The sequence below is a fragment of the Stenella coeruleoalba genome, assembly GCF_951394435.1.
Source record: "Stenella coeruleoalba genome assembly, chromosome: 9".
In the NCBI taxonomy this organism is placed as follows: domain Eukaryota; kingdom Metazoa; phylum Chordata; class Mammalia; order Artiodactyla; family Delphinidae; genus Stenella; species Stenella coeruleoalba.
Genome location: NC_137155.1, coordinates 91,876,005 through 91,899,384, shown reverse-complemented (window position 1 = coordinate 91,899,384; position 23,380 = coordinate 91,876,005). Strand labels below are relative to the sequence as shown.

At 47.9% G+C, this 23,380-nt stretch overlaps 1 protein-coding gene across 8 annotated transcripts in view; it reads left to right on the top strand.

Annotated features, from left to right (window-relative positions):
- Positions 1-23,380, top strand: part of DENND2A (DENN domain containing 2A) — a 108,482-nt gene that overhangs the window by 69,270 nt on the left and 15,832 nt on the right. For all 8 annotated transcript variants that reach the window (XM_079930960.1, XM_079930967.1, XM_079930963.1 and 5 more), the window contains 6 exons: positions 298-485; positions 4,949-5,058; positions 5,981-6,050; positions 7,133-7,210; positions 10,832-10,972; positions 12,350-12,498. In XM_079930960.1, the coding sequence (XP_079787086.1) occupies positions 298-485; positions 4,949-5,058; positions 5,981-6,050; positions 7,133-7,210; positions 10,832-10,972; positions 12,350-12,498 (736 nt within the window). The remainder of the gene's footprint in view (positions 1-297; positions 486-4,948; positions 5,059-5,980; positions 6,051-7,132; positions 7,211-10,831; positions 10,973-12,349; positions 12,499-23,380) is intronic.

The window sequence follows — 23,380 nt, the reverse complement described above, 5'->3', positions numbered from 1 at the left end:
TCCCTCCCTCCCTCTCTCTCTCTCTCTCTCTCTCCCTCCCTCCCTCCCTCCCTCCTGCCCTCCCTCCCTCCCTCCCTCTCTCTCTCTCTCTCTCTCTCTCTCTCTCCCTCCCTCCCTCCTGCCCTCCCTCCCTCCCTCCCTCTCTCTCTCCCTCCCTCCCTCCCTCCCTCTCCCTCCCTCCCTCCCTCCTTCCCTCCCCCTCCCTCTCCCTCCCTCCCTCCCTCCCTCTCTATCTCTCTCTCTCTCTCTCTCTCTCTCTCTCCCCCCCCCCCTCCCCCTCCTCTACTCCCTCTCTAGCCCACAGCCAGCGCCTGGTCAATGTGAAGTCACGCCTGAAGCAGGCTCCAAGATACCCATCACTGGACCGGGAGCTCGTCGAGTACCAGGAGAGGCAGCTCTTCGAGTACTTTGTGGTCGTGTCTTTGCACAAGAAGCAGGCCGGCGCTGCCTATGTGCCCGAACTCACCCAGCAGTTCCCTCTGAAGGTACAGGGTGGGCCAGGCGTCTGCAGCCTGCCAGGGACTGCAGCATTCTTGACAAAATCTTATTGGTACTCACGGTTTCAGGGAGGTACAGGAGCCCAAGGAACATTCAGTGCTTAGAATTTCAAAAATGGGTCCTAATTAAGGTATATCAAGTGAAAAAAACCGCTGCTGGAGAATTTGCGAGTTCCGAGGAGGTGTGAGAGTCAATGCTCAAAGCAGGGACGGAAATACTTAGCCCCTTCCTGTGGTCACTGTGCTGACTGTACTATCCTCTTCATCCTCCCCATCTCCTTATCCAGCCAGGTCTCTTCCCAACCTGTCCTAGAAGCTTCTTTCCATCAGCCGCACAACTCTCCCTAAGGAGTGTCATGTTTGTGTCCATGCTACACACCCCTGCGTGCCCTGTGTGCCTCTGTATGTGTGTATGCACGAGAATCCTGTTCTGTTCTCACATGGGTCATGGCTATGTGGATGTGGCTTTACCATATATTAAATTATGGCTCCTAAAATGAAACGGCGCTCAATAAAGCCGAAAATGACATGGCCTAGAATATGTAAATTATTCTTAGCCTTTGACATCAGTAATAAAGAGCTTCCACCACATTCTAATTGAGTTCAGCCAGAATTTACTGAGACCCTTTTACTTTCAAGCTGTTTTCTGCTTGGCCCCAGGGCATTACAAAGATGAGCAAAATGTGTTTCCTGTCCTCAAGGAGCTTACACTCTGATAGGAGGGCATGAGATAAGCCTACAAAGACTCGCGAGGTACAATGTGACAGTCTCTGTACAGTTCATACAATGCAGGTGCGCAGACACAGGAACGGGAGGGCGCTCATGTCCTAGTCCCATCAGGGCCTCCCTTTGCTGCCACCACCCAAGCATAATCCCAGCATCTACCAAGACCTAGGTTCCAGCTGTCCCTCTCCTTTCTCAGGCCAGCCTGCCTTCTGTCCTGCGCACTGGGTTCCAGCACAGCAATCGAGCCCTCTGCTTGGAGTTTAGGATGGAAATATGTATAACTGAAAGAAACCACAGGCACCAGCCCTCCACACCGGCACTTATTCCACTTCCTCTGTCTGAGCTCCAGGGATGATGCTCTGAAAACCCCAGTGCTACGGGTGTGCCCATATTTAGTTGAGAACCACACTTGCACCAACACACGAAGGACTGTCCTATTATTTTATGTACTTCCTTTGGGGCATAGCACAATGTTATACATATAGCAATACTTAACCAGTGTTCCAGGAATAAAAGCGTTAATTTGTGAATGAATTAATGAATCAACCTAACTATTGAATGCTTGAGTTTCCAACATGGAATCTCCAGACTCTTAGACATCACATTAAAACGTTTTTTAAAGAGTGGAAAGTTGCATAGTCACTGTTGAAAGGGGACTAATCCAGAAATGTATAAAGAAAAAAGCCATCTCTAATCCCACAGAGATCATCACTGTTAGCATTTTATTGTGTTTTCTTCCAGTCTTTTCTCATAGTATAATTTTCTTACAAAACTGAGATCATACATTGTGTAATTTCCGTGTCGTTTTATAAACCTGTCATTGTTTATAAACATATTTAATACAAATTCTAAAACATCATTTTTGAAATTACATAATGCTGCGTTATGTGGGTATACCCTAATCTTTTTTTTTTAAATAAATTTATTTATTTATTTATTTTTGGTTGCATTGGGTCTTCGTTGCTGCGCGCGGGCTTTCTCTAGTTGTGGCGACCGGGGGCTACTCTTCATTGCGGTGCGCGGGCTTCTCGTTGCAGTGGCTTCTCGTTGCGGAGCACAGGCTCTAGGCGCGCGGGTTCAGTAGTTGTGGCTCACGGGCTCTAGAGCGCAGGTTCAGTAGTTGTGGCACACAGGCTTAGTTGCTCCGTGGCATGTGGGATCTTCCTGGACCAGGGCTCGAACCCGTGTTCCCTGCATTGGCAAGCGGATTCTTAACCACTGTGCCACCAGGGAATCCCCTACCCTAATCTATTTAACCACTCTCTTTCTGTTGGAAATGTGTCTTGCTGCCAGTATTTCTTTAGATATGTATTTTTAATGTTACGCTGATCATCCTTTATATGCATTTTTGCATGCCAGGCTACTTTATATCTCCTTCCCTTCACTTGCTCCCTCTGTCAGAAGGCCCCTTTTCTCCTTCTGCCTCCTCACTTTCAACTCTTTTTCATGAGTTTTATCCTCCACCCCTATAGCCACTTTAATCAAGGTTTACACTCCATATTTGCACACTAGAGATCATGCCTGCTGTATTCCCTTAAAATGCTTGATATCTTGCAGTTATCTTTATGACAACTCATGGAGGTCAGGCTGTTTTCCAGCCATCTGTGCTTGGTTGTATTTGTAAGAGAGATCTCTGCAGGCCACTTCCTATAAATGTGCTCCTGTGCATGTCAGAGCATGTGTGTGCACATACGGGTGGATAACTCATACATTGATGACAGTGTGTGTAAGCACATGTGTATAGACACATATTTTTGGGTATCGTGCATGTGGTCTGAGGGTGGGTTCATCCAAATGGTGACTGGGCCACGTTGAAAAGCGCTAGAACTCATTTCTCTACAAGGCCTATGCTTCAGTTCTCTAATGCTGTTTCCACTGTGGAGAAATGTCATTGTTCCTTCCTTTTGTATTATTTATAGTTTGGGGTCCTTCACTCTGTGATGATTAATGACCCCTTCCAACAACTACACCCAGCTGGTATTTGCTTCTCTGCAAGACTGTCCAAGGGTAATCAAAAATTATTGCTTTGGCAACAGTCTGAGCTAGTGAATTATCAACTCAAAGACTGTTCCAGGACCATTTGGAAGCCTCTGAGTCATGGATAGAAGAGAGAACAATTATACAGAAAAGAAAGAGTGACTATTTATTCTGAAGAAGAAAAACTAAAGGACAATTAATGACTGGCTTTCAGTCTACATATGGTGACTGTGTTTCACTCATTGATAGTTGTCTCCACCATTAATAGTAGTAGCAGCTTTACTTAAATTTGATCTAGCCTAAGGGGAATCATACTAGAAGTGGGTTTTCAAATTGAAAGCCATCAGCCCGGTGCTCTGTTCTTTTGGATGCTCTCCAGAAACCTCTTTTCTCTGACGTTTCATGGCCTTGGGAAGGCTTGTAGATCCTCTGTGAAGGAGTCAAAGGTACTGTTGGCCTGCAGATGTCAGAAACTCTCTGCCAGCCTGGTTTAAGGTGGAGGCCAATGGCAAACTATGAGAAACAAAATAAGAAATTATGGAAAATATTATAGTAAGAATTTAGGTTAGACATTACAATTTCGTAACTTTAGAAATTCATACTCCACTCACTTCAAATATCTGATATTTCAAATGACTGAAGATAATTTTAGCATAATTTATTTTTCTTTAACTGTTTATAAAGGAAATTTAACAAGTGTAAACCTATCATCAACAACACAGCAAAAGCCAACAATTCTTCCCAACACATTAGAAGTACCAATTTATAAGCTAACTGTGCTAATTATAAACTATTCCTTTTTGTATCCCAAACTTATACCTAGAGTGCCTTTGTTTTTCAATTGAGACAAAAAAAACACACATAACATAAAATTCACCATCCCAACATCTCCATGTGCACAGTACAGTATGGTTAACTGCATGTGCATTGCTGTCCAACAGGATGGGATGCTTTTTTTTAGCACAGGTAACCTGTTCAGACACAGAACAAGCAGACTCATGGCTTTAAATATCATCTCTAAATCAGACTTTATTGATTCATTCCATTTTGAAATGAGATGATGTTCATCCAGTCTGTGATATGTCAGATAAATCAGAGAGAGAGAGAAAGATAGACAGGCTAGAGATTAAGATCATTTTGATTCTCTACTAGAGTCTAGCTGTGTGATCATGGACAAATCACTTAACTTCCCAGGGCTTATTTTCTTATCTCTAAAATAAGAAGGTCAGGCTGGATGATGTCTAGTTTTCCTTTAGTTCTGACATTCAAAGACTTCCTGAAATGAGTTAAATTTCACCATATAATGTAATTTAGCTGGATGTAGTCACTAAAAAGTGTTGTAAAACGTCTTTGCCTAGATCAAGGAGGGACGCATTTGCCTGGGCCCAGAGGTCAGAAGACTAGATTTGAGGTTCTGCTTTGCAGATTCATGAGTCTCCGGTTTGGAAGGGATTGCTGTGACAGCGTTTCCTTATTGATTAAAATACTTACATTCCAGAATGTTCTGCATAGAGAACATTTCTCTAAAGCACACTTATTTTCTCCTCATTTCCCCCATAAGATTATAGTTGGAACTGCCCTGGGGATAAAAACCCCAAGCAGACTGAGCTGCAAACCCTCCTCAAAGTGGAGATTAAGGTGGCAGTCATGACTTCAGGAAGGTGGGAGATGTGCTTTTGCCAAGCATCTGCCTCACTCTCCGGTGCTGGGGTTTATTCTCCAATCTTCTCTCGCCCTTCTCCCTGCAGTTGGAAAGGTCTTTCAAGTTCATGAGAGAAGCTGAGGACCAGCTGAAGGCTATCCCCCAATTCTGTTTCCCTGACGCCAAGGACTGGACTCCTGTCCAGCAGTTTACCAGGTATGTGCTGGCATCCCCCTCCCCTCCTGCAAAGACTAAAGCAAGAACTAGAGGGGGTCATAGATGGTAGACCCCATAAGTCGGTCCTACTGCTAAGTGATCCTGGTGGGCCCGAGTGTAGCCATTTCCTCCACAGGTGTTTTTAAAACTTGCCTGAAGACAAGAATCACCTTGCTAAGTGTGCAGATTCCCAGATCTCCCGCTCCACCTGGGAGTGTGTTTCATAAGCTGACGTGATGGGCGATAAGGTAATTCATAGCCTAGGAAAGCATTGCCCATCACTAATACTTGTCCAGTGCTCTGGAAATGTTTCTTCAGTAGCCCATCCAGCTGTTGCTCGGATTGTGATAAGTTTACATTTCTGCTTTAACCCATGTTGTTGGATACCAATATTTTTTTATCAGATGTTTCAGTAACTGACCAAACTCAGGAGGCTCCAAATCCTGAGTGTTTGAGGGATACTGAGTTCCTTGAAGTTGGCCCAGCAGTCTTTAGGGACGGTCCAGGCCTCGGAGAGCCGCGCAAGGGGCGGTTCCGAGAGGGGCACAGAAGTGTCCTACTCTTCCACTGCTCCCTCGCTGAGGCACATCCCTAGATCAGCAGATGCCACCTCACTCCCGGGCTCAGATAATGACTGCTGTGTGCATGCAATGGGATGGCCCAGGTGATAGGATTATATGAGGGCTCAGGGTGAAAAGAAAATTCCTCACTTCGTCTCAGGACGCAGCGACACTTTAGATCTCCCTGTCCCTGACACAGACTCCAAAGCTGTAGGTGACCGGAGCCCCAGCCCAGAGGTGGACAAGCCAGACAGCGAGCAGCCCTTTTGACAGCCTCCCCCAGAATGTCCCCTGGTTGCTCAACGCGATGTGACTTTGGTTTTGTTTTGCTTTGTAACGCGCTTTCGTTTTCCCAACCACAGTGAAACATTCTCGTTTGTCTTAACTGGAGAAGATGGGAGCAGGAGGTTCGGTTACTGCCGAAGACTGCTGGTCAGTACGTCCTGCTCTCGGTCAGCAAGAGCTCTGTGCAGAGCCGGCGCTGGCTTCCTGAGGTCTCACTCACCACGTGCCACACGAGAAGGGACAGGAGGTGTAGCAAGTTCACCGGGGCAGTTAAAAACAGGAAGGAATATTTGGGGGTCCACGTGAGTCTTACTGGTAGACGGGAACATTGTCTGTCTCCTTTGGAAAGAAAATACTCTCTCCATTGTTTTCCCTGCCAAATAAATGACTTTCTCTCCTCAAACCAAATGTCCTTTCTAATAAAGTGTGCTAAACAGACTTTGAGAGCCTACAGAGAACATTCATAATAGTTGTTAGGGCAGAAGAAGGATGGCTTTGTTGTTTATGACGCAAATAATTTAAGTGCCTCCTTCAGAACATTAACCTATAAAAGTCAGAAACTTATTTCAATGAAATGATTTTGCCAAAACATTTAAGAACTGGTCTTTTTGAGGCCCATTTTGGGGACGATCTTCTGTAGTGGCAAATCATTTTCCACTGAGAGTATATTTTAGTCTTTTTATAAATAGGCTAATATAGTCAAGAATAACGCATGGCACATAGTGGCTGTTTAGTAATTAGTGAATAAAAAGTGTGGATAATAATCAAAAAAGTTAAGTGGGATAATAGATTTTGTTGATATAATTACTTTAGAGCTTAAGTGTTGAGATTGTTTTGAAAATTAAAAGTCAGTTTCCAAAAAGGATTTTCAGAAATGATTTCTCATTCGGACTTATTATAATAATGATAAAGAATAAATAATTTCCTTGAGAGGAATTACAGTGATACGGGTAAACAAGATTCCTTATTTTATGGTGCTATAGGCCATATTGAGCACCTGCTGTGTGCACAACACTCTTGATTTGGTCCCTTTGGGAGAATTAAAAAATATGTCTACGTAACTAGAAGTGCTTTCACCTATAAGACGGGGTATTGGTAACTGCTTACCTCACTGATTTTCAAAAGCTATGGTGTATGGAAACAATAGGCAGCATGTTAAAAACATTTGGGGTCTTTCCTCCCCTGAGATTGGTAACACTCATGATTTCCTTGTGTTTCACTCCAAAAAGCCTGGTGGCAAAGGAAAGCGTCTCCCTGAAGTTTACTGCATCGTGAGCCGCCTGGGATGCTTCAGCCTCTTTTCGAAGGTGAGGACTTGGGCCTCAGAGAAGGGAGGGAGGGAATGCAGGGCAGGGCCCAGGAGGACACAGGAGACACCCTAACTCGTGTGACTTTTATCCTCTTATTCCCCCACCTGTTTTCCTTCCCACTTCTTCCTTCTCCCTTCCTTGAGCCTCATCTATTCTCTAAACTTTAGGACAGGAAATGAGCTGATGAAGGTTGTGGCCCAGAAAGTGGGGGAGGGGAGAAGGTCAAAGTCATTGCAGTTGAGGATGGGAGGGGCAGAGGATCTCCCCAGAATATTCCATACGTTTTAATTTCCTTAAGCATTATCTTTTGTCACGTTGTGTGTTGTGTATATGTGTCGTGTGTGTATATCTGTTGTGTGTGTGCAAGATTTGCTATCGCAAGACTGCTCTATCAAAATCTTAGTATAATTTGGTCCTTTTTGGAAAATGAGCCAGTATACCAAGACATAGGGATTGCCGTGGTGAATTGGCTTACCCACCCCAGTATTCCAGAATGGTGTGTAGGAGATAATTACTATGCTATATGATGCCAATCTCAAAAGTTAGGTATAATTCAACGTTTTTTCCTGTGTTAACCAGACCTGAATATATAATCCATAAATTTTTTTTTTTGGCCACACCACACAGCATGCAGATCTTAGTTCCCCAACCAGGGATCGTTCCCATGCCCCTTGCAGTGGAAGCCTGGAGTCTTAACCACTGGACCGCCAGAGAAGTCCCTCCATAAATTTTTTTAAAATCCTTCTTGAGCACGTATTTCAGTCTGAGCTTTCTTTTAGAGAATTGAAGTCCTACATCTGCTCTCCACGGATGTAAGCAACACTCCCTAAAAGCATTCCGAAACAAAAGTCTCCCTCCCTCCTGCCCACCCTCCTCCTGAACTCAGAGGAAGCCTGAATTATACTGATGTAGCGTGACCTCTTGCCAAGGTAGAACTTGTATGCAAGTCTGAGGTAGTTAACGTTATCAGTGTAATCTGAGTCATGGTCTTACCTCCACTCCACGTGAAGTGGTAATCATTGTACATTAAAGTCAGTCATTTACAAGCTGCAGCACAGATATGCATTGCTGCTCATGCCAGTCTTCAACATGGGCTTGTTTAAACATGGAAATAAGGCTGTAGGTCATAGCCCTTGTTGTTGCAAGAATGCTTATGAATCTAGGAGCAAACAGCTGATGTGAGGTAGCCCAGCACCCAGGGGCAGCTTTGGGGTTCACATAAGCTGCATTGCTATATCATGGGCAGGGGGTGCAGAGCAAGTAAACATCCTCACATACTCGTGTGATGCACAGTCCTGCCTTTTCATGTCAGTTTTGTGACAGCATATGTTTTAAGACTGTAGTATGAAGACTTGCCAAAGATCACACAGCAAATATTCAGCATAGAACCATAGACAGAGCTTTGGCTAAATGATTCCAAAATCTCAAGCTATTTCTAGGTGAGGGACAAGGATAACTAAAATGGCAAATTGTCCTTTAGTACAGAAAGAGGAATCATGGATAAGAACAGCTCTCAGAATCTCTGAAGAAAGGCAGAAGTATTGCTACAATAATGCTATGTAACAAACCACCGTGGTGTAAAGCAGCCATCATTTACTCTCACAGAGGGGCAGGCAGCTGGGGTTCGGCTCTGCCGGTCTCCATGGGCTCACTCATGTGCTGCTAGTAGGCTGGGGGTTGGCTGATCTAGGCTGGCTGGGCTGTGCTTAAGGCTGCAAGTCTGGGTGCGGGTCTGGCTCACACATCTGTCACCTCCCTTAGACAGTAAGCTGTCCCATGCGTGCTCTTCTCGCAGCTGTGGCAGGGGCATGAGAGGGCGAGCAGAAACACATAAGGCAGGCCTCCTAAGGCCTGGGCTTAGAACTGGCCCACTGTCACTTCTGCCTCATTCTGCTGGCACAGTCCTCCGCAACCTTTTTCTCATTATTGATCCCCTAAGCAGCCTTTTTAGATATTTTTTTCTCAATTGCCTCCCCTCCCCATGGAATTACTTTTAATTTTTTGTCTTTTTATTGTGCTAAAATATACATAACATAAAATTTACCATTTTAGCCATTGTTAAGTGCACAGTTGGTTGGCATTACGTTTATTCACATTGTTGTGCAGCCGTCACCGCCATCCATCTCCAGAACTTTTTCATCTCCTCAAACTAAAACTCAGTACCCATTAAACACTAACTCTCTGTTCCCTCCTCCCCCAGCCCCTGGCAACCACCACTCTACTCTACTTTCTGTCTCTTTTATGAGTTCGACTCTAGGCTCTCATGTAAGTGGAATTATACACTATTTGTCCCTTTGTGTCTGGCTTATTTCACTCAGCACAGTGTTTTCGAGGTTCACCCATGTTGTAGCACGTATCAGTATTTTGTTCCTTCTTATGGCTGAATGATATTCCACTATATGAATATCACATTTTGTTTATCATTCATCAGTTGATGGACATTTAGGTTATTTCCATTTTCTGACTGCTATGAATAATGCTCTATGAACATTCATGTACAGGTGTTCATGTGAACATGTTCTCATTTCTCTTTGTTAAATTCCTAGGAGTGGAATTGCTGGGTCATATAGTAACTCTATGTTTAACTTTCTGAGGAGCTGCCAGAATGTTTTCAAAAGAAAAACTTCACTAGTTTACATTCCCACCAGTAGTGTATGAGGGTCCCAATTTCTGCACTTCCTCACCAATACCTGTTACCTGTGTTTTATTTCAGCCATCTTAATGGGTATGAAGTGGTATCTCATTGGTTTTGGTTTGTGTTGCCCAAATGGCTACCCCCCAGGGAAACTTTTTTTTTAATTTATTTTATTTATTTATTTGGTTGCATTGGGTCTTTGTTGCTGTGCGCGGGCTTTCTCTAGTTGTGGCGAACGGGGGCTACTCTTCTTTGCAGTGCGTGGGCTTCTCATTGAGGTGGCTTCTCTTGTTACGGAGTACGGGCTCTAGGCGCACGGGCTTCAGTAGTTGTGGCACATGGGCTCAGTAGTCGTGGCTTGTGAGCTCTAGAGCACAGGCTCAGTAGCTGTGGCGCACGGGCTTAGTTGCTCCACGACATGTGGGATCTTCCTGGAGCAGGGCTCAAACCCGTGTCCCCTGCATTGGCAGGTGGATTCTTAACCACTGTGCCACCAGGGAAGTGCCCCCCCAGAGAAGTTTTAATTCCATAGATATATCGCATATCTGTTTATGTACTGTGGCACCTTAGAAGGCTATAAACCCTCACAATATCTAAGTTTTTCACCACCAACCCCCAAACCAATTTTTACCTCTTTGGGGGGTGCTGTTCTTCCCATTGAGAATGCATATATCAATCCAGTAAGTCACATGGCCATACCCGTGTGACAAACAGGACAGTTTTCAAAGTCAAGGGGGCAAGAAACTATACTTCACCCCTTTAGTGGGAGAAATTACAGAGTCACGTGGAAAAAGAGGGGCTGCATAGAGGAGAGAATTGGGGCCCTAACACACAAGGTGAAAGACACTTTGTTTGGCCTGATGAGGACAACGGGCTTCCCCACAATTCCTCAGCCTCTGTGGCAGGCCCACTTCATCTGGAACAGAGCTACACCTTGATGACCTGACTTCAGGATAGCTGAGCTGCTTTTCTGCCCCTGGCAGATCTTGGATGAGGTGGAAAAACGACGAGGCATCTCTCCCGCCCTGGTCCAGCCTCTCATGAGGAGCGTCATGGAAGCCCCTTTCCCAGCCCTGGGCAAAACCATTGTTGTCAAGAACTTCTTGCCAGGATCAGGAACTGAGGTAAGCCATCAGAGTCCTTTCCTGTCCTGGGGGGAGTAGCCCAGACTGTGGCCAAGTTCCAGTGATCCCAGGGGCTGGCTTCCAGTGGGCTGTCATATTCAGTGATGTCCTCTTGCTCCTCAGGCTGGCCCAGATCACCCATTTCTAAGAGTATCATAAATTCCACCCTAAGTCCAGTCCATCCAGCCCAGGATTCTGGCTCAGAACTGTGCCAGGGCAGTGAACATCTTTAGCTTCTCTTATTAGCCTACTACCTTCATAAATTGTATTTAAACCTATTCAAGTTTTTGGTCTGCATCACCTCTACCACTTTATAGTGTAAAGCAGATTCTTTTCAGGGAAGATAAGCTCAGGTACTACGTTTTATTCATCCTAGACTTTGAAGCATGTCCCTTTCCTTGGCTGGGCTGGGATTTGATGCCAGAGCTTGTTTTCATCCTTCCCATTCCCTGTGTGTGACTCTGTGGATATCAGAGGGCAGGTCCCATTCAGCCTTGAGTCTCCAGTTCTAAAGGCCCTCGGAAGAGCAGGTCACCTCTGGGGACAGGGGAAGGATGAGGATGTGTCTGGGATATTCTGGAACAACCCAACTTCCCAGCACAGAGAGGAGCAGTCTCCCTGTTGCTGGAGAATCCTAAACTACCCCTACAGACACAGGTGGCTTGGCCATGGGGGTGTCAACCTTAGTGAGCCCCACTGTGTGGGCAGCACCAGGCAGGTGCCGTGCTGAGAGTGGAAGCCAGTCTCTGCTCACCAAGAAGGAGTCAGCTATTTAAAAAGAAAAACCTGCACATGAGTAATGACTTGAACTCAGGAACATTTCAGCAAGTACGGAGTGAGAAGATATGCACACTAAGCATACAAGCTGAAAGAGCCATCACTGGGAAGGGGCTGGAATGGGGTTGAGTTCATTACGAATCACCTTCTAGAGGAGGTGAGTCTTGAAAGAGGTGCTTGGATCTGCTGGTCCTTCTGCGTGAGCCTGTGATTCCCATGTGAGACGGAGACGCTTTGCTGTGGGACTGCGAGGGACAGGACCTCAACAGTCATAGAACTCCCTGTGTGGTCTCCAGATATGTTATAGACAAGGAGGGTCTCCAACCATCCTGGGCCGAGGGCCTCTTGTTCTGCAGTCCTCTCTTCCCACCTCCGTCCAAACTGTCCTCACACGCAGCTGTGAGACTGAGTCCCTACCAAACACACCTCCTTCCCCAATCTCCTGTGATCTTTCCTTTCCCAGTCCCTTTTGTTTTCCTTTTTTTTCTCTTTCCCTTTTCCACTGGCAGTGGGCCACCCCTGCTGCAGATCGCAGAGCCCCAGGTCTGCACTGCGTGTGAGAGGCCTGGCCCCCCTCATGCTGCTCCTGTTTCCCGGCAGGTGATTGAACTGTGCCGCCCTCTGGACTCCCGGCTCGAACACGTGGACTTTGAGTCTCTCTTTTCCTGTCTCAGCGTCCGACACCTGCTCTGTGTTTTTGCCTCCCTGCTTCTGGAAAGGAGGGTCATCTTCATCGCAGACAAACTCAGGTACCACCCGTGGCTACTCCTGCTAAGGTGTCTGGGCGGCGGGCGTCTCACACCGTCTGGAATCTGTGGGGTAGGGACTGCCTGGGATTGCAGAGGCAGCTCCTCGGAAGAAGGGGTGTGAGTCAGTGGACAGCTAAGGCTGGAGGTTTGTGAGGCACACCAGTTGTGTAAAGTGAGGTGAGCCCGCACTTCTGTGCACTACTTTTCTGGTACTTGGTCTACTTTTCACTCATTCTGCTTTGTGCTGGGCACCCTTCCATGTGCTAAGGAAAGAGGCATTAAAGACACAGAGCTGTCCTCAAAGAGGCCTCAGTCCAAGGCGGGGAATGGAGAGGTAAACAGACCACCCAGCAGCATGTAAAGGCTGACTAGAGGCAGAGCATTCTGGAGACCAAGGAGGGTGCTCATTCCCAGTGGAGGCGAGTTCCCTGTGTCTTAAGATGAAGAGCAAGTAGAAAGCACATAGCGGGCAAAAGGAGCTGTCTGTACAAAGGCAGGGAGACGAGAGGCCAAGAGCATCGCCTTCAGGAACTTGCAAAGCAGCTCAGTGTGGCTGAGCAGAGAGGAAAGCCCAGAAGAAAGCCAGGAACTGGCAGAGATGGGCAAGGCCCGGTTCTTGGAGGGCTGCAGGACTGTGGTGGAAAGCAGAGACACAGCCTAAGGCATCCCTTCCTCTCAGTACTAACGTAAATCACACACACAAACTCATTGCCCAGTAGGATGCACCCACATCCTCGTGGTCACATTCAGTGATTTGCAAAGCCCAGGCCACAAATCAAAGAAGATCCTGAAGGAGATGCAGGTAGGGATTTGGGTTAATTCTGAACTTTAAAAAAGAAAAAAAAAAAATTTCTGGCATTTTCATCATTTCAAAATACCAAATCAGAGCCTTCCTCGCTTTGGACCTGAGGACATAGTTGCACAAGTGGTGGCTGCAATTCCAGGAAGGGCTGAGATATGGGGCCCAGCTAGAGGTGGGCCAACCGCAGGAGAGGCAGGGAGGCCAGCTGAGAGTCCATCTGGAAAGAAGAAATGCCAAAACACAAAACTTGGAGAACTGTGGTTTGGAGAGGAAATATGACTCTCAACTCTAGAAAACAAAAGGGAGGAAGACGAAAAGGGAAAGAAGCATGGAAAGGACAAGGTGTATGAATGTGGGGTCCCTCAGGAGGCGTGGTGGGAAATGGAATCCAGCCCTCTCTCCGCCGCAGCCCATCTGGTCACCTTGATGATGCTACCCTTTGGACGGCAGCCACTTGGCTACTCCCAGGCTGCTCCCACCCTGCCTTTGAGCTAGCTATTCACTTTTAATGTCACAGTTATTGTACTCCCTGTGTACTTTTGTCAGCTCAGGAAGCAGGCCCTGCCTATAGCCTGCAGCTGGTGCTGGGCGCCAGGCAGCTCTCCAAGCTCCCTGGGCACTGGGGAATTCGGACCAGAGAGTTCTCTGGGTTAGGGCCCTGGAAGCTAAGGCTGAGAAATAACCCTTCCGTGACCAGGATGGGATTTCACCGGCACTCGAGTAACTGTCTGTATTTTCTGGAAGCCCTACCATCCCCCACTCCCCCACGTCTTTAGTTGTAGAATTCTCAGGCTTTCCTTTGGGGGAGGGGAAAATGATGGATCTCAGAAAGACCTAGGCAAGGAGTAGAAGGCTTACCAGGAGTGGAGATGGGACAAACAGTCCCTTGAGACGCTTGCTTCTGGTTTAAAGATGTTAGGCTCGGGAAGGGTCCAGCCTGAGAAAATGTCTGAGAAGGTGGGCGTGCCTCTAGAGGAGTAGCCACCAGGGCCTGTGGCCCCCGCCCTAATCCAGGCTTTCTTCAGGGGGAAGGAGAACAGAAAGTATCACCTGTCTTTCTCATGAAGGTACAATGAAAGAGAAGCTGGGAACAGAAAGGGAGGGGAGCCTCATCAAAGACCAGTGCATCCCTGCAGGGCAACAGAGGGCATGTGTCAGAGGCTCAGGGCACCAAGACACTGGGAAGTACTTAGGACAGAGATGTCTGGGAAGGGACTTGGCCACGTCTACCTTGTCCCTGGACAGATTTCTGGGTTGACAGGTTGAACTCTGGGCATCCCCTCACACGGAGCTGCTGTAATGAGAGACAATGGACGGTGAAGGGACCCCATCCCTGAGAATGGAGCCTGCCCTACCCTGGGTCTTGGTCGGTCCTCCCAGCCCCCTCCCCTCCTGCTCTGGCAGGAGACAAGTCACCGCAGTGTTCTGATTAGAGGGACTTGGTTGTTTCTCTAGTCACCCCACCTGCCATGGTGCCTGGCACTCTGCCCTGAGAGATTTAGTCTCTTCAAGCAGCAGACACCCACGAGAGCGTGAAATGCCAGCTGTAGCTGCTGCGCGCCGTTCTCGCCATAGGGCCCTTACTGCCCACTGGCTGTTTTCTTTTGCAGCAGCTGCCAGACGTGGGGCACTGAGGAGACAGGGTTTTTGTAGGGGAGGAGGCGGGGGCAGGGACATGGATAATTCTGGCGCCGCCTTTGGGTCCGGAGCCAGGCCATGGTGCACTAATTAGTGTGTGCCTGTGCATGAATGTGCGTATAAAATACCTGAGTTACATGTTTAGACCCTTTACAACATTCAGGCTTGCACGTCCATCTCTCATCACACAAGAGGGGTCTTCCCGGATCGGGAGGAGGCCTGAACATCCTCAGCTGTTGGCCCCGGGTCTCTTCATTTAGGAAACAAGGGCTTGCCTGGGACCGGCCCCTCGGAGCGCTGACTTGCTGGGGCTTCAGTGTCATCTCATGGTCCGCAGAAGCAGCCCATGATTGTCCTGTTACAAATGGCTCAAAGTGTTCTCTCTCTTGCCCAATAAATTATCTTTCCACCCAACACTAGTTCCATGTGGACCTGAAGAGGTGGGGAAATAAAGAAAGAAAGGCCCTGAGAGCTCTGAGGCAGGAAGAGAAGGAAACACAGCGTGAGCGAGCCTGATGAGAATAACAACAGCGCAACCGTGAGAGAATAACAACAGCGCAACCGTGAGAACAGGGAGCGCTGGAAGCTGCCCTGGGCCCGGCTCCTTCCTCTAAGCATTGGGCCTGTATTCTCTCAGGCTCTTGACAACTCAGTCAGTTAGGTTCTATTAGGAGGAAGCTAAAAAGCACACAGAGGTTAAGTCACTTTGCTCAAGGGAGGGAGGGGTCAGTGGGAGGGCCGGGATTCAGACAAGGTCAGCTGGCTCCAGGGCAAAGGAGGAAGCGGAGCAGGCCTCCGTGGTGGGGTGGGGGGGGGGGAGGTAGTGTCTGTGAGACTGTCCGTCTACAGTCTTTTTAAAAACATGCCATTAGGACCCCCTTGGTGCTTGGCAATCAGGCTAGAATTGTCTCCTGAAGATGCTAAGACATCTGTGCTTTTCTCCCCAGGGCCCACCCTCCCTTACAGCCTTCAGCCTTCCAGCCGGGACCCCAGTGAGGCAGGTGGACTGGGTGACCTCCATAGTCTCTCCCAGCTATGATATTCTCTGACTTTGTGGACCAGGGTGCCCCAGGCCTCCTGGCACTGTGCTCCTTGGTGTCTGCCCTCCCAGCGATCTTACTCCAGGACTTACTAAGGTCCCCCCACCCCAATTCCTGACCCAGGACTCATCCACCTCAGGCATCCTGTGATTTCCAAAGTGCCCCAGGGGGGACTTCCCTGGTGGTCCAGTGGTTAAGACTCCGCGCTCCCAAGGCAGGGGGCCCGTGTTTGATCCGTAGTCAGGGCACTAGATCCCACATGCATGCTGCAACTTAGAGCTCACATTGCTGCAACTAAAGATCCCACGTGCCGCAACTAAGAGCCCACATGCTGCAACTAAAGATCCGACCTGCCGCAACTAAGGCCCTGCGCAGCCAAATAAATAAATAAATATTTTTAAAAACCAAAAAACAAGGGGCTTCTCTGGTGGCGCAGTGGTTAAGAATCCGCCTGCCAGTGCAGAGGGCACGGGTTCGATCCCTGGTCCGGGAAGATCCCACATGCCGCAGAGCAGCTAAGCCCGTGCACCACAGCTACTGAACCTGCGCTCTAGAGCCCGTGAGCCACAACTACTGAGCCTGAGCTCCACAACTACTGAAGCCTGTGCGCCGAGAGCCTGTGCTCCGCCACAAGAGAAGCCACCGCAATGAGAAGCCCGTGCACCACAATGAAGAGTAGCCCCTGCTCTCCGCAACTAGAGAAAGCCTGCGTGCAGCAATGAAGACCCAATGCAGCCAAAAATTAATAAATAAAATAAAGTTTTTTTAAAAGTGCCCCAGGGGACAACCACCTCATCTGCCCAGCTGTGAAGTGGGGGAGTAGACTGTGTAATTCCTGTGGGACCCCTCTAGCTCAAATGCTCTGGGATTCTATGAAGGCGCTACTGAGGGAAAGTCAGCCCTATAACCAGACATCTGCCCCTCCCCACCCTCACGGAGGCCCACTTCTCTCCCCGGGGATCTGGTTCAGTATTAACCATCCAGATAGCGTTTCCCTTAGAGGGATTCTGATTGTGGGCACTTCAGGGCGGTGAGACGCTGAGGTAACTCACTGTGAGTGCTCCGCTAATGGCCCTCCTCACCTCATGTGGGTTAAAGATAAATACACACCATGTTGTGGATCTGCTCTCATGGGATTCCCAGGCCTCTGCTCTAGCCTGTGTTCAGCAGCTGGGGGCACCCTCTGCACCTCCTCTTGCAGCTTTAACTGCCCTCTTCTGAGGGGGCCTCAGCACGGCCTTCTCTTTTTGGGCTTCTCTGACCCGCAGATGTGCCCCCTCCCCTAACAGGGAGCGCGCACAGAAGTCTGCCTCACCTGGGAGGCAGAGACCTAGCTAATGATTGAAGCACAGAAACGCCACCAAAAAGCATGGTGGGTGTGACGTCACTGAGGGAGAAAGCCAGAACCCTCCTTCTCTCCTCCGCTCCGCCTAAGGGTACTCCTCTGGGAGGCCTCAGCCTCAGTCTAGTTCTGATTTACGGGAAAATAGCTAGAGGGGATTGAAGTGTTTTTCAGCCAGGCCATGACAAACAAGTAGCTGGCCGCAAGCTGTCGGACCTGGGAAAGTCTATGAAGAAAGCCTTCAGCCTAAGTTCCGCCGGTACTTTCATCCTCATCAGCTGGCACCGCTCTCTACAGGCTGCACATGCACTGAGTTCCAGCCCTGCTTAGCGAGAAGCGGGCCTCTCCCGATTGCCATCCGTAGCCCCAGTCTTCTTAAGACCACAGAGCAGGGCATGAGAACAGGGCATGGGAACAGGGCATGCTGCAAACTCAGGGAGTGGCCCCGTGACTTCGCGGGGCGGACGTTAGCCTGCTTGAGGCCTGTAGTCACTGCCACCAGCACCCTCCGCATCGCACGACTCATCTGCTCAGCACCGCAGCTGTGGCTGCCCACTGCAAGAGGGAAGAGCTGGGAGCCGTGGCAAACACCGTGTGAGTTACAGAAGGGTTTTAAGTTGAGCCAAAAATCTATCGAATTTAGAATAACATTTCTGCTCCGTTTCATCTCTAGGGTGGACGCTGAGTGTTTCTTAAGGCTCTGTCAAGCCAAAGTTTAGCAGATGAAAAAGAAAGAATGTTGTTGTGATGGCTTGTTCTGTTGTCATAACAACCCAAATAAATATTTCCCTATACCCCTTTCTTCATTTCTCTGATGATAAACATTTTGTTTTTTAGTTTATTAATTTCAGTTCCCAAAGTTTTGGCCAAATCTACAACTAGGCTGAATAATAAAGTCAGAGCTGCACATAAACAATTTGTACAAAAGTTGTAGACAGGTTGAAGTTTTTATTTATTTATTTATTTATTTTCTGGCTGCATTGGGTCTTCATTGTGGTGCGCGGGCTTCTCATTGCGGTGTCTTCTCTTTGTTGCGGAGCACAGGTTCTAGACATGCGGGCTTCAATAGTTGCAACACACAGGCTCAGTAGTTGTGGTTCATGGGCTCTAGAGCACAGGCTCAGTAGTTGTGGCGCACGGGCTTAGTTGCTCTGCAGCATGTGGGAACTTCCCGGACCAGGGCTCGAACCCATGTCCCCTGCATTGGCAGGCGGATTCTTAACCACTGCGCCACCAGAGAAGTCCCAGGATGAAGTTTTTAATATTCAAGAAATTTACTTCTTATCTTTTTGTAGTGCATTAAGACCAGAAGCCAAATGACAGACTTCTAGCTAATGATAGGTAGGATTCGGTGGTCGAATCTTGACAAATTTAGAGTTTGAACCTTGGCCTTGACATGGGATAACTAAGCAAATAAGTCCATGTGTAGCTGTGCGCCTTCATCTTGTTGTGTGTTCCTTTTGGTTCATTTTTAATCAGTTTCTGTAAGCTTAAATGGGGTCCCCTATCTTGTCTGGAATCAGTTGCACCAGCAATGTTTGCCATCTCAGAAAAAGGTTGGTTTTGTGGCCTGCCCCCTCCAGGCAGGTGAGCTTGCCAAGGCCTACCCAAAAGTGTGAGTAGCTGCCGTCTTGGTGGTCTGGCACCCAGAATACTACTTCAGAGGTCCTCAGAGTGGCTGGCAGGGAGATACCTACATTTAATTCAGCAGAGTGCTATGAAAAATGTAATTTTAATAGCACAATGCCGTCAGACTGACTATATATTAACTACCTATTTTTGCCTACAAACACCAAGAAGATAGCATTTGAAGCAACATTTAGACAGTAGCATAGCCACAAATTGTCTTCTACTCCAAATCCATCACTGACAGAATCTCGGGCTGGAAGCGTACTCCAGTTCTTCCCTCGGATTCAGATCCCTCCCAGGCTATGCTGGCTTTGTGTGTAGTCTTTTGGGGCCTTACTGCAGCAGTTTAAAAACTCTCCAACACTTGTATCCATTAGTTGCTCAGAGTGAGGTGTCGCCATTGCTCTTCTGTCCTGTCTCTGCTAATGAGCTATACAATTACCCTCCGATGACAGGCCTTGGTTCTTTTCAATATCGCTGTTTCCAGCTCCTGGCTCCTATTTCCACTTCCTGGCTTTCTCTCTCTCTTTCTTTTCTTCCTTCCTTCCTTCCTTCCTTCCTTCCTTCCTTCCTTCCTTTCTTTCCTTTCTCTTTCTTTCTTTCCTTCCTTCCTTCCTTTCTTTCTCTTTCTTTCTTTCCTTCCTTCCTTCCTTTCTTTTTCTTTCTTTCTTTCTTTTTTTCTTTCCTTTCTCTTTCTTTTCTTCCTTCCTTCCTTCCTTCCTTCCTTTCATTTTTTGCCTGTGTTAGGTCTTCATTGCTGCACGCGGGCTTTCTCTAGTTGCGGTGAGCGGGGGCTACCCTTCATTGCGGTGCACGAGTTTCTCATTGCGGTGGCTTCTCTTGTTGTGGAGTACAGGCTCTAGGCGTGCGGGCTTCAGTAGTGGTGGCACATGGGCTCAGTAGTTGTGGCTTGCGGGGTCTAGAGCAAAGGCTCAGTAGTTGTGGTGCACGGGCTTAGTTGCTCTGCGGCATATGGGATCCTCCCAGACCAGGGCTCGAACCTGTGTCCCCTGCATTGGTAGGTGGATTCCTAACCACTGCACCACCAGGGAAGCCCTCTCTCTCTCTTATAGTTCATAGTTTGTAGATGTTAAAGCTGGAACGTCCACTTTCCTCATGTCAAAGATGAGGAATCTAAAGCCTGGAGAAGGGCTTTACCTGAGATCACACAGAGAGCAGCAGACCCAGTTTTCTTGAGGCCCAGGCTGTGTTCTTTTTAACTCGGTGACACATTACTCCAGGGTTTGAAAGTATAGTAATGGAAATACGGCAGCCACCTCCTACTAGGTCTCACCAGGCCCCAGACTAGATCCGAGTTACCTTTCACTCACGTTCCTGGGATTGATGCACAGTAGGAGAGACGCTTTGCTTGGAATATGCTAAAGGATGCTGATGGGCTCATCCTTCAAATTCCTGGGGTCTGTCCAACTCTGGAAACTCATCATTTACTTTTCTGGTAGCATCTTAGAGAAAGCTCTGTGCTTGATTCTTACTGGTTGCTAGGTGAATTGGGAGGCTGCCCAGCACAGTAACCCCAAGTAGGGCACAAGGGCTTTGTAGCAACCAGAACCATAGTGTCTTCTCCAGGAGAAGTTAAGCAGTCACAAGTGTATCCTGATGTCTCTGGACTGATGCTTCAATCCTCAGGAAACACTACAGAATGGCAAAGCATTCTGAGACCTGACCCTTCTCCCCTGTGCCCATCTTTTAACCTTGTGGCCCAGGCAACCTCCCACTGGGGCATCTCCTCCCCCACCTCGCTTTTGTAGGAATTGATCACAGCTGCGGGCCCTGGTGTTCCTCCACCCCCACTGTAATGCAAGCCAGCTTCCAGGGCTCTCTTCCTAGGACTTCCTTCAAAAACACTGCCTGTCCTCCAACCAGCAGATGCTCAGTAAGGCTACACATTAAGGGGCAAGCGAACTTGAAGAGTCATCCTTAGCATCCCCAGAACCACAGACTGTTCTCTGCATGTTCCTAAGAAACCACCAATCCCAGCAGGACCCACCCCCATAGAAGGCTCCTCTAGCCTTCACGAGTCGGGGAATAAAATTTCGACAGGCTACACTCAGAATAACCCCTTCTTTTCTCTTCCACCATTTATTTTGGGGGAAGAGCTGCCACTAGCTGTATTATATACAGAATCTGACCTTTCCTTATAGTGTTTCAAGAGGCAGAACTTTTGTTTAGAATATTGGTGGAGCTGGAAAGCAAGAGGGATGTGACGCTGCCAGCACTGCCCACCTGCCATGTGGCTCCTGACACTCTGGGTTCCACAGGTGCCAGCTAACGAGGTGGCAGTGGGAACCAGGTGTGGAACATTGGGACCCAGCTGCAACAGCGAATCAGACTATTCAAAAAACAAACAAACAAAAACCACTTGTTAGGAGAAATCACAAACAGTGGCAGCACCTAGCTACATGGCCAACAGGTGATGTAGTGAGTTGTCATCAAACTGAGTACAGTTGTCCTTTAGCTCCCTGTGTTCCAGTGAAATGAATGAATTTCTTCTTTCTTTTGTGACATTTATTCACCGGCCCGATGTATCTAGCTCTGGCGTTGCTCATCATTATCTTCTCAACTTGTTCCAACACCTTCCCAGTCCAGCTGGTTCACACTCACTGCACCTAAGCCAGGCACACCCTGTCCCCCAACCCCGGCCCTGCAGGGCTTCAGCCAGGAGACACAAAGCGCTGCAGCAGCACAGAGAAAGGAGAACCCATTAGACTTTCTCCTTCTAGGGATGAGGCCAAAAGAAAGCAGAAGGGCGGGAGGCCTTTTCTTTGAGTTGGGAAAAAACAGTTGTATTTTTCTATTGCAGCGACTGAGAAAAACCCAAAGGCTTCTGGCCGGGCCTCTTCGTACCTCCATTCCTCAGTGTGTATCTCTTTACCACCCCAAGTCTGCAGAACTCCTCTGTCCCCACTCTCCCCCCATCCTGAATGCAGAGGTTACTTTAACCTCTTTTATTTTATTTATTTATTTATTTATTATTATTTTAATTTTATTTATTTGTTTATTGGCTGCGTTGGGTCTTCGTTGCTGTGCATGGGCTTTCTCTAGTTGTGGCAAGCGGGGGCTACTCCTCGTTGTGATGCATGGGCTTCTCATTGCAGTGGCTTCTCCTATTGTGGATCACGGGCTCTAGAGCGCAGGCTCAGTAGTTGTGGTGCATGGGCTTAGTTGCTCTGTGGCATGTGGGATCTTCCCGGACCAGGGCTGGAACTCGTGTCCCCTGCGTTGGCAGGCAGATTCTTAACCACTGCGCTGCCAGGGAAGTCCCTACTTTAACCTCTTTTAGCCTCGGGCTTGTTAGTATAAAATTCAAAAGACGATGCACTCCATCTCTAAAATCACTTCCAGGACTAAAATTCTGTGATTCTATAACTTCCCTGGAGTCAAAAATGCTTAAATCACATCTCTGAAATGTAAACTGACTCTTTTTTGTAATATTTATTTATATATTTACGTATTTATTTTTGGCTGCATCGAGTCTTAGTTGCGGCATGCAAGATCTTTCGTTGCAGCTCATGGGCTTCTCTCTAGTTAGGTGCAGGCTCTCTAGTTGTGGTGTGGGCTCCGTAGTTGCGGCACATGGGCTTAGTTGCCCCACAGCATGTGGGATCTGAGTTCCCCGACAGGGATCGAACCCACGTCCCCTGCATTGGAAGGCAGATTCTCAACCACTGGACCACCAGGGAAGTCCCCTGTAAACGGACTGTTAAACATGAGTGCTGAATTTTTATTCTCCTTTAGTGAATTGACTAAAGTGAGAGTTTCAAAGACTTGCTGAAGAGACCATGGATGACAGCGTCTGTGGCCTGGACCATCGCATGATCCACTCTTTCTCCAAGTAATATTTAGGAACTTAACAACAAATGTGCTATAAAAAGAGGTGGATTTCATGCACAAGGCTTCCTTCAGGGAATTCCTTCTTAGGGTCTCTTTTAAGGGACTCCCTCTAGTCACTTGGAAATGAAAACCAACATCCTAGTAAAACACGTAAATGTCAAAATTCCAACTCAACCATCACTGTCTACCTGTCTCCACCCCCCGCCCCCACCAGTTCTCTCGTCCAAATCATTGGCTTCCAAGCCTTTTTACTGCAGTCCCCAATAAGAAATACATTTTAGGGACTTCCCTGGTGGTCCAGTGGTAGAGAATCTGCCTTCCAATGCAGGGGACGCGGGTTCGATCCCTGGGCGGGGAACTAGGATCCCACATGCCACGGGGCAACTAAGCCCGTGTGCCACAACTACTAAGCCTGCGCATCTCAGCTAGAGAGCCCACGTGCCGCAAACTACAGAGCCCATGCACTCTGGAGTTCACACGCCACAACTAGAGAGAAGCACACGTGCCGCAACAAAGATCCCACGTGCCACAACTAAGACCCAATGCAGCCAAAAAAATAAATAATTTTTTAAAAAGAAA